General features: G+C 41.7%; 1 protein-coding gene across 1 annotated transcript in view; it reads left to right on the top strand.

Annotated features, from left to right (window-relative positions):
- Positions 1-7302, top strand: part of LOC117957810 (glutamate receptor 2-like) — a 49674-nt gene extending 42372 nt beyond the window's left edge. The window contains exons 18-19 of the mRNA XM_034893857.1: positions 1285-1460; positions 6454-7302. Coding sequence (XP_034749748.1) covers positions 1285-1455 — 171 coding nt within the window. The 3' untranslated portion in view covers positions 1456-1460; positions 6454-7302. The remainder of the gene's footprint in view (positions 1-1284; positions 1461-6453) is intronic.
- Positions 7303-12051: the final 4749 nt, after the last annotated feature.

The following is a 12051-nucleotide window of genomic DNA, read 5'->3' as shown; positions in this document are numbered from 1 at the left end:
GAGGAGTGAAGGCTGGCGGAGAGGCTGGTACAAAAGCCGGGATGAAGAGGGGGCGCCGAGGGAGAGGGTCCGGGGTCCAAAGACAGCTGACCGGAGGGAAGGATAACTGAAAGACAAGCACAGGAGAGGTGAGCACATTGAACTAGCACAAGGAAAGGCACTGGGAAAACTCAGGAGGATTAAGCAGACGTAGTTTCACCACTGTAGCTGAAGCAACAATCAGGTGAAGAGTGAGAGCAGGGCCGGGGTGAAATACTGTGGCTGATGAAGATGGCAGGCAGGTGTGCTTGGCGGGAGCAGGTGCTGCTGGCAGACTGACGGCAGGTGTTGGTAAGCAGCTGGCTTCGGACAGGCGAGGGGGAGGAAGAGGGAGAAACAAAACAAAACAAGACAGAAGAAAAATGCAGGGAAAGAAAAGAAAAAAAACAAAAAAAAAACAATACTCACGGCCAGCTGGACCCCGACCATGACAGATTTTTCTTCTCTCTGTGGCTGTTAAAACAGAACACTTAAAAACATAAATCATAAATCAGCAACACCAATTAAACATACTCTAAAAAGCTTATAAGAGACTTTTCATAACTTCAAGATATCTAATATAAGTATACAACTAAATAGCAGGTTTTAACCAGGAACAGAAATCAGAAGGTTGCTGTAGTATGACACTGTGGCCCTGTGTCCTGTGACTGGACACACTTTATTATTGTTGATGATAATGATAACATAATTATTGTTGATGATAATGACCTACGAAAAACAGGAACTTTAGAAAGTGGGCATCAAGCCGGACCTGCTGCCCCAATCTAAGGAAATAAGGCAGAAGGACCTCAGAGAAGAAATTTGTAACTAAGCAACATGCATTAATGGGACTTGAAAACACACAGATGGAGAGAGAGGGGCCCTAACTATAAGATTTATCAAAGAAGAGAATTTAAAACGTATTCTTAAATGTGGAGCCTGTGTCTGCCCCCCAAACCCAGACTGGGAGCTGGTACAAGTAACTCTGCATTCTGGGAGCGCAGGGCTCTAGTGGGGCAGTAATGTACTTGAACTCTTTAGGATATGATGCTGCCTTAACATTAAGAGCTTTGTAGGTCAGGAGAAGGATTTTTCATGTATAGACAGACCATGAAAGGCTATTCTCTCTCTCTCTCTCTCTCTCTCTCTCTTTTATTGGTGCTATCAGTATTCCAACTATTGTTGTCATGTGAATCAGTAATGGCATCAGTCACACAGCAAAAGACTCAGTCTAGTAATAACAATGACTTTATTTTTGTTATGAAGGTGGCAGCCAACACCTTGTCGTCCCCCCAGCACACAGGAAACTACACACACACTATGTCTTCTCCTCAACACGCCCCCAACTTCAACCTGCTGTCCCCCAGCCACCAGCCAAACTACGCCACGTATAAAGAGGGCTACAACGTTTACGGCATTGAGAGTGTCAAGATCTAACTCGGGTAGGAGAGTGATGATTGATGGCTAAAACCTTCCTCACCTCACAGTCATAGACAATGTTCAGACAAAGATCTTTTAATTGGCATTCATTCATACTATCCCATCCAACAGCTGCATTCACATTATGGTGGTGCACAACAGCTTCAATGGCAAACTGCATTTTCCTTTCAATGATCCAAAATGGCACTGTTGGAAAACGTCATGTTTCACTTTACCTGTGTTTTGATTGCTGTTAAGCTAACATTAATGGAACTGGCTCAAATGCTTTTTTGATGGCTGTTATGGAACTGTTTATTTTTAATGGCAGTAACTATTTGCTATAAAAGAAATGGCAAAATCAAAAAGTCTAAATCATTAGTAAATAAAAATATTATTTCTTTCAAAACAAGGTCTACAGAGTCCTCTCGCACCCAAAAATGGAATACCTGAAAATGGGAAAAAATTTACACTTAAAATTAAAAGTTCTGCCTGTAGTAGTACAGTTATTCATGTCACGTTTTTAATATGAGATAGAAAATATTTACATATTATAAAATTTTTGATTTTTTTTTTGCGGTGGTAGTTGACCGATTGCTGGGACAGTCATACTCAAAATAACTTTGAGTATGTTGAACATTGTTGTTATCTGATACGTTACCATACGTTTTAGCCACTAAGCGTTAGCATTAGTTATATGTATTGAAATTCCATATCAATATATACTGTACATACATTCATTTTCAATAAAAGAGCATTTTTTAGATTATGCATCAAAATGATTACATCAGTTCTGTGGAAAGAATGACCCACCTGGTAAAATGTTATTACAATATCAGTCTGGATATTGTATTACATTTTTGGTAAAGTTATTCCATTATTGGGTTTTTATTTTTTATTTTTTATTACATTTCCGGAAATTATGCATTATTGGCTGTTACACAGCAGTCACCACAGGTATTTTTGAGACCTCACAATTATGAAAGGCAAATGGTTACTTACAGCTTGAAAAGTGAGACCCATCATTTAAAACAGCAACAAATAAGTCTACTACTGCAATGACTATGAACATTTTATGGGACCGTTACAATCTAAATTTATAAAATGACAGACGTGTTAGCCCAGTCCTTATGTTTTCCTTTTCCTCCAAAAATTGCATAGCATTATACTGTCCAAAGAAAATACTGTGAGACACAACAGTGAGACAAAGAAGTTGCCATTGAGGCCTGCTGGCATTGCTGAGTATTATGATTGACTTCATATTTAGGGCGAGATGTCAATGCAGTTGTTCTTGATACACAAAAGTAACATGGAGACCATAATAGAGTCTAGATTAACACCACATTCAAGGTTGGTGGTCAAAACTGTGTATGGCTGTGAGACTCTATTCCTTTGTTCACTCAGTACCCAACAGCCCACTCACCCCCTCTATCCCTTTCTTACCTCTCCTGGAGCCTCTTCTTAACCACTACTCCTACCCTCTCTGCACTCATCTGTCCTCCTCTTCTTTATTTCTTTCCTCTCATCTCTTCCACTCTCCTTCTTGTGTTGTTACCCGCCTCCACTTTTACCTTTTATTTTTTTTCCTTCCCTGTTTCTAGCCAATCATCCTCTTTAATCGACTGACTCATTGGCCAATCACGCCCATCTGTCCGAATGTCAGCTTTTCAATTGGCAGCCCCATGGTTTAATTTGAAGGATGGGACGGTTTGGACTGGTAGCATCATCAAACACTGGACATGTTGATAGAACAAACAATAGCCTGTTCCCCTTGAGTTGATGATCTCGTTACAACAGATACAGTGTGGGACATCATGGCCTGTTGGAAGACGCTCTATCCACACCTTAGAGCCAGGTAGCCTGTGGTGGTGTGTGTTAGGCTCAAGCTGCACGTTTATACTTTAGTCACTGCAGTCATGGATCAAGGGCTTTGAAGGGATTCCATACATTGGGCTGGGAATCTTTGAAATCCCACTTCCACAGTGAACAATGACGTCATCCATCCTTTTCTCGGCTTTCCTGGACCAGTTGTTGATACTTGGTCGTCTTACTCTCTGCTGCTTCTTCACAGCTCTCTTCCCATGGAACTGTTAGTTCCACCAAGGTTATTGTATTTCCTCCTAGGGACCCGATAAGGACATCTGGTCTTATTAAGAGTATTGACAGTACTGCTTCTGGAAACAGCAGTTCTGGACATGGATCTATGTCCCACTTTGATAACGGTGATGGTGTTCATGGATGCTTCTTTCTCCTGTGCTGCTCAAGGATGTCTGCTTAGGTTTCCAACACCCTGTCATGATGCCATCTGTACCTTCCCTGGGCCAAAGCCATTTTGCACCCAGACACCATGGTTCCTCTCACTCCGCACAACTTAAAAAGAGGGTCCTCTCTCACACCCCACATGTGAAGGTTAACTGGCGATGTTAGTGTGTCATAAACTGCTCTGAGCAAGAAAGAAATTCGAAATAGCTCCAGTCTCGACAGGTCAGCCCATGTGATGTTTTTCCTAGGGAGATCTTGTCCAGGAACCTTGTGCTCCTTGTTCTATGGCTTTGTCTCTTCTTTCCTTGTCCTCAAGACTTCGGACATCTTCATGGACATCGTTCTCTTTTTCCTTGGGTTAGATTTTGACCACTGCTGAATATGAGAAGTCCCTGCCTTCCATTGCAGGGGTTTCCAAAAATGTCTCTGGTCTTAAGAGGGCATTCCTCCTGGCACTTCTTATACTGTTGTTATTCCTGCTTCCCTAACACAAGTGCATCTTGGAAGTCTGTGTATGTCAAGGAGAGTCTGCATTTGTAACTTTGTATTCCTCTACCACAGAGGACAGGGGAAGCTGTAGCTGGCCCAATATTATGCATAATGTAGGGGGCATCCCAAGCCACATAGGTGCTTACTGACCTTTCTCTCCACTCCCTTGACTGTTGTCATAGGGACGTCATGCACAGTAAGTAATTTTCCAAGCAAGCCACACTTCTAGATCCTTCCACGTGCTTCTCCATATGGGATATGCCATCTTTGTCAGTCAGAGTGTCGTCGTACCATTTACCAAGGCACTTTATTGGATTACTTTGTGTTGTTGGGATCTCCTCCCCTTCAATTAAGTAGTTTCCCAATGGTCTTTCAGTTCAGAGAAAACAGTTGTAATAGGTCATTAGTTCTGTGTCTGGGTCAACAACACAGTTTGGGGACAAGGCTGTGAAAGAAAGCAAAACAATGGGTAGAGGGGAACAAAGGTAAGGGAGACCTGGGAGTTTCCCATGTGACCATGTCTTAGTCACCAACATCAAGTGAGTGATATTGTTCTCATTTGGTTGGTTCTGTTTTTAGATGGCAGGGTTGTTTCTGCTTGGTCAACAAGGCGTTAAAGATGTACTTCCTGTGTGGCTTCTCTGCGAGGCGAGAATATATGTCCCATATTATGTGTTGTAACGGGTGAATTAACTGAAAAGGAATGTAATGATGAATATAATGATTCCTGAAGGAGAAGAATGCTACACCACCATAAGCCACACAAATACGTGATATCCTAAACTATTATTTTTTTATCTCCTTCAGGGAACAAAAGCTGTAGTTATAACATTTTTGTTTCTAAAGGAAACTAATTCAGTGCAACAAAAGCACATTCAAGCACAAGATGATGTAGCAGCATCAGTCACCATAGCAACGGACCTTAACAAGCTAATGTGAGAAGTTTCTTTCCTCCAAACCAGAATTCATACTCGCATAACTCAGTGTTGCTTTCTCAATGATTTGATTTGCCTCCAATGTCTCTCTGCGCTCCTGGTCATACTGCAACATGCAAACATAACCCGTTACATTGCTTTCACACACATTCTCCATTCATTTCTTACATATCGCTACAGCATGTCTTGCTGCATTTAGTGACTCACAGGTTAAAACAGTTTACAAAGGCAACATGCATTCATTGCTTAAATAATTTTGGAGAATGGAAATCACCACATTACAAAGAGTTGGGAAATGAGTGTGTGATGTGATAACATACTCCGTCATGGTTAGGGCTGGGTATCTTTCAAACGATTTCAATGACGTGATTTTGATACCGGTTCCTGAACGCTACTTTTTTTAGCTACCAATCTAATTATTTTTTTATCTTTCAGCTCCTACTTTGTGAGCCCATCTCTGTGTGACATAGAGCTTTTCCTGCGTGTCTCTTCGACGTGTAACGTTAGACAGCCAATCACAGAAACCTATGAATGGAAGCATGCTGCGTGCTGATTGGCTCCCTGATGAGGTATTTTTCGATATTCAATACTAGAGGCAATCCGGTGTGTGCCTAAAACGTATTGAATCTGGAACCCAGCCCTAGTCATGGTGTATTTTATTTTATATTGCAAAAAATTAAACTAGCGTACATTTCATAGAAAAGATAGAAATATTTGAATATTCATGGATTAAATATATGTATGTTTTGTTTGTCTTGTTTATTACAATGATACAAAAATCCTTTAAATGCAATATTTCCATACACTACACTCCATTGCATTCAGTAATTATTACCAGATTATTTCAGTTTCACCTCTGTGTCTTTCCTGGCTGCCCACTTTCTATTTATATGTATAAAGCAGAAAAATACTTAAAGCATGATGTGTTGATGATGTGTCTATTGCACATGCGCACATCAAAACGTCGACGCTGAAAAGAAGTATCCTGCAGCCCTACGGCGAATGTGTTTTCACTCTAAAAACTACGAAACCTGATTACGGGATGAGTCTTATAGTGCTGATTGAATATCCTGGAATATGGAATTAGACATTCAATCACTGATTACACCGCACCGTGGTCGCAGCAACACTTTATGACAATAATTAAGATATTTGGAAATCTGGAGGCAACGATCCCTTAATGAACTACTGAAATGAGCAGCAGGTAAGGTCTGAACAACACTAAAAACCCAAGTCTGCAGTGTACTGTAAGCCTGTTTGTGTGATATTAACTTTCAGGATGCTCCCGTGTCATGTTAGTTCTCAAAGGTTAACGTGTCTTTTCCTTGTACAGATGAAATTCACAGATGCAATGCGCTCCAAAGCTCGTCTATCCATCACAGGATCGACCGGTGAGAACGGGCGCGTCCCAGTGGCTTACCTCCGTCCAGGATTACCCATGAGCCTCAGCATGACTGATCTCTCCTGACCACATCCGAGCCAGTGCCTTACAGCCAATCAACACACATCCTTCCTCTGAAAGTGAGTGGAAGTGCACGTCATTTCCTTTGGTGACCAATTACCACTCATCACGGGTGATCTGCCCTGATTTGCAACCCGGAGTTTAGCCAATCATATCTCTCTGGGGATCTCTAAGACTGGACATATGTTGTCCTCCCTCCACTTGGCTGTCAGGCTTTAGCAACGACCTGCCTAGTGAATCCCTCGACCATCAGCGAGAACGATTGCTGCTCATTTACAATTCACGAAAAAACAATCAAGCACAGTGGACCGTTTTGTAAACAAACACACATCATTGTTTTGTAGATTTTTTGCCAGGGAGGCTCTAGAAAGTACAGTTACGCTGACGTTAACGCAATAACAACACCAATCAGGGTTGGGATCAGGAAAAGCAGAATCTTGGTTTAAATAAGTTTGAGTGCTATGAACAAAAGCCGATATCCTGAAAAATCGAATCCATGAAGTAATAGTAATTGTAATAGCAAATGATGTTATTGTTCTTAGTTGTTTTCCTTATTGCTAGCTGAGAATCCCTAATAAGTAGAGACTTTTGCCTAACTCAAGAGATGCATGGACTGACACACATATACACACACACACACACACACACGATCCACAGGGATGGGCAGAAACGAGTCAAAATGTATGTTGATACAAAATAATCCCAATTTATTTGAAGGCATCAACCATCCATTGCACCAGTTAGACTCTTTTTTTTTTTACAAAAACACGTAAGCCATCACAAACGTTTGAAAGACACTCAGTCCTTTACCTTTTTATGATGAATCACTCGTTCTGTATATGGACTTAATAATCAAACAAAAGCTCGAAAAACCTTTACGAGTATTCCGATACAAATGGACTTTATTTGATAACTTAGCATTCGGTTAATGGTGTTACTACTGTGCTTACGATATTAACAGTATCCTATTAATATGTTTTGTGGTGTTTCAACTTAAGTATTAATGTAAATGACTTTGACTCACTAGTCTACATGCGGCTGCCCTCTACGCTTCACTCTTCTACCATGTGATAGTCACATGGCGGAAGGATATTATAGCACTTCTAGGTCGCGTGAAGTTAATTTTTTATCATCCAGTGTTAACAGCGTTACATTGAAAGCTCTAGTGCGTAGCTTATTGATAATAATGAACGTCGGTTACATTCTAGTCGTTGCCAAATGAGTTGCTCCAAAGCTAATTAAGACTATCAGCTCCACACAACTCTCTGTATTTATCAGTATGGCCATTTTCAGAAGATTGTGGCGTCTTGTGGTGACTTTCCCAGGCTGAAAACTCAAGTGAAGATAATGACCTTTTGTGAAGACTCCATCATGTTTTTTTAATCCTCCATGTCCTCCTTGGCTACGAGCACGCTGTGTGGAGAAGGGGAGGGGGCTTGTATCATGTGGACCACAGGCAGTTTTGTTGTCATTACTTAGATTTCCTCATGGGGGTGACAGAAACCACACACTATAGCTTTAATCGGGATATTTGGTAAGATATTACCTAGAGTCAGACACAGGACCTGGAATAAGTCCCCCATCAGTGGACACAAGGTAGTGTTTGTGGGTAAGAAAAGCAACCTGCGATGAACAGGGACAATATCTAAATTCTGTAGAATATGACAGAAACCTGCCAACTGGACGGTGCCATGAAATGTGATCCTGGTAGGGGTTACTTTAAATAATGTCCCACAGCTGTATCTGGTTTCAGTTTCACACTTCAAAGCCCAGTCCAGCTGCAGGTTTATTATCACATATCATTTACTGAGAAACGTCTGTCTCATTGGGCCCGTCATCTCTGTCTGCGCGTGACATCTCACAAATAGGGACACAATCCACTATGGGGAGAGTAAAGAGACAAGAGAGTGTAGTGTGAATGGTGAACACAGTGCAGTGTGTTCAGGGGCGTCGGCTCTGGTAGAAGGGTGCAATAACTTGTCAACTCGAGCCGTGCAGTGAAATGTGCGATAACAGCAGCAGTTAATCTACATTGGCTGTGAAGAGTAACATGTGGACAGCTGTATTTCTCTAAATTGTGCAGGTTTCCGTTACATCAGGCGTGCATGAGACCGACGTGAAGACTGACACAAAGGCATCTGTAGGAGTCAGCTGGCTGCCAGCCTAGATATCAGTTATTGTTCATCACAATGTGCAGAAAGTTTCCAAATATTTGTAGAGTGTTGATACAGTGGGGCTCGAAAGTTTGGGCAACCCAGGTAAAAATTTGATGGAAATCGAACCTTTTGTGACATATTATTCTAATGTCTAATCGTTCATTGGATGCCTTTTGGAGATTTTTCCATCTTTTCTTGGCTTCTTAATGCACATTAATACACATTTTTACCTGGGGTGCCCAAACTTTCAAGCCCCACTGTAAGTGGCATTCTGGTCCCAGAAAAATACACAGCATGGCTACTCTCAGGAAGTTTCTACTGTCTTTAGATTTGCTAATATCAGTACATTTCACATTGCAATTGTTAAATAGGCTTCTCACGTATCTTTTAGGGAAAATGACTGAGTCTGTTTGGCCTGCAGCCAGCAGTATGCTTTCATAAGAATGCTACAGCACAGCTGAGCCACAACACACTGAAAATATCAATGCACACAGTGCCCCTTAATGTGTTAGACACATAGAAACGTTGGGACACAGTAAGAAGAAATGCAGCTGATGTGTCAGGCTGAGAACATGGGTGAAAGTCCAGTGTTACGCAGAACGGAAATGTATTGCATGACGTTGAGAATAAAAACAAGACAGGACTACTCCTGTAAATCCCTAATCCGGCTCCAAAACCACACAATACCCCAGTCAGACAGTCCAACCAGTAGTGGTACTGCAAACTGTATGAGCCTCCTTCACAGCTGATGCCCATCAGCCTCTAGCTAGGCCCCTGGTCTGCTGTAGTCTCATCAATAACCATCATCTAGTACATATATACGTACATATACACACACACACACACACAGCAGCTGGCACATTGCAGTTAAAGTGCGGCCTTATGCACCCTAGAAGTTTTTGTTTTAAGTTTTCTCTTTTTAAATAAAATGAAAAATTCAAATTTCATCTTGCAGTAGAGTTAGCATGTCCTTTAAATCAAACACAGGATTAGGAACTCTTAGAGTCCCAGTTAGCTTCAGGAAACCAGAGTTTCTTAGTGACAGATCCAGACAACGTGTCATTTCTTTCTATATCTCAAAAACCATCAGATGCACATATTTAAGAAATGAGTCTAGTCAGAAAACAACTGTTTTCACATGCTGATGAGGACTAGTAGTGTAGAGCCATGTTGCCATGGTGCCCAGCCCTGTCTATAGGTCAGTCCACACACACACACACACACACACACACACACACACACACAGAACATCGGCACACACGGACCGATCCCTCATCACACACACTTCTCCCTATCATTTACACGTGCACATGCCAATGGTGTTGCCAAACGAGTTCTGAAGCCAACCGGATGACGTGCCAAACCGACTGAAAACCAATCAGAGCTCTCCATGCTCAGCCAATGGCAGCTGCTGATTCTGAAACCTGAGCCAATAGGAGCGCTCACGGCTGTGAGGCGCACGAGAAACTGTGAATAAAGACTTTCCTTTTACTAAATGCACTGCACCGAGGACAGCCACGAAGACGGACAGTGGACGGAGACGGGACGCCAACGTTTGCATGTCACTTTGAGTTTTTTCTTTCAGATGAACTTGTCAGCCTGGCTGCATTTAGTGTTTATAATGATAGTAATAAGAATAATATTAACAATATTAATTACAGTACTAATGTGGTTCTTGTTATGTATAGTGTATGTTTTTAAGAACTCAAGTCTGCGATTTCCTTTCACCAGGACGCTGTTCTTTGTGCTGCTAGCTAGAAGCTAACCGCTTAGCTTCTCCTACAGCACGACAGATGGCCGAGACGTTTAAGTGAGGCTGAAAATGTCTTGGTGTTTACAGCTACTTCCATTTCTTTTCATGGACTCATATCATTTCTGCAATGACCACATGTGGTAATTATCATGAGACGTCCATGATGTTAATATCAAGGCATAAGGAGCTAGCCCGGAAGGCTCCACTGAGTCAAATGTGAAAACGATAACTCTTCACTTCCCGCCTTGCTCTGGTATCATTTTATTTTCTATTAAACTCACACGTTTTGACCAATATCTTGTTAGTTGCTTTTCAACAGAGTTAATGAAGTATTGGACAAATGGACAACCCAGAACTCACATCACCACGTATATTAACAGATATTATATTGACAGTTTCTGTGTGATCGGAGCATTTTCAGTGTATATTTAACATGCCTGCCCTTCAAATGTTTTTTTTTCTAAAAACCACACGGAGACATTAAACGACACTCTAACATAGACTGTCCTCAAAAGAAAACCAATTGCACTTGTCATTTGTTCAAAGTTATGTTTTCATGACCTGAATTATGACCCCTGTCTGTCAGGAGTAAAGGCTGGGATGTGAGCCGTGAGGAGCCGGGCCCGACGGATCCCAATCAAAGGTTTGTTGGGGTCTGTTAAGAGGTTTTTGTGTCTCGAAGTAACCGAACCTTCGCCCAGTCTCACACATCTTGCACTTTTAGAAGCAAGACGAGATGCAGTAGTTGTAACCAGATTGAGGTGTGGGCATTTTTGACACTGGAGAAACTCTTCTGTTCTACTCACTCCACACCTACTGTTTTGGTCATGGCTGACAGCAGTTGGTGATCTTGTGTGTGTGTGTGTGTGTGTTTTTTTCCCGTGCCTGTTGTGTACGTTGTCGTATTGATATTTTTTAGGGGTCCAAGCCGGAGGATGCGTGGACCACAGTATAGCAGCAAAGCGCTAATGTTTTTCTAAGGGTTTTCCTTTCTCTCCTCCATTATTATTGTTTTCCGGACTGGTCCAAAACTCTGCAAAGACCTCAAATGCAACCATTGACCCACAAAGTCAAATTCTAGATTATTCCTTGCTTTGAGCCTCCAACTCCCACTATTTACACCACACATTAAAGATCCACGTGTTCACTGAATCAAGCCGAGTCTCCTGATTTTGGCCCCGCCCATTTATGCTCAAAGTTCTTTTTGCAATATCGCGCTAAGCGCAAAAAGAACTTTTCTGAACTTGTCCTAGGCCGTGTGACACATCTGCGCAAAACCTGGTGTGTATCATCTACAGACGCCCGCGACAAAAAGTTATTCACAGAAATTTGCTACTTGCTATCTTGAGGGCAGTGTTCACCATGACTCTCCAATGGTCTTTTCCAAATTTGGCAAAGATTTGAGACGCTATAATCAATTGGATTTGTCTAAAAACTCAATCCATTTCTATGGGAATTTTGCAACATCTATACCACAATACATGCTATACACACGAAACCTGAGATGATTGTTCGTCATGCTGCTCGGAGGCTCTTTTCCAAATTTGGTAAAGATAGGCC

The sequence above is a fragment of the Etheostoma cragini genome, chromosome 2, assembly GCF_013103735.1.
Source record: "Etheostoma cragini isolate CJK2018 chromosome 2, CSU_Ecrag_1.0, whole genome shotgun sequence".
Taxonomy (NCBI): Eukaryota; Metazoa; Chordata; class Actinopteri; order Perciformes; family Percidae; genus Etheostoma; species Etheostoma cragini.
Note: the sequence above shows the minus strand (reverse complement) of the source record. Positions and strands in the feature narration are given on the sequence as shown.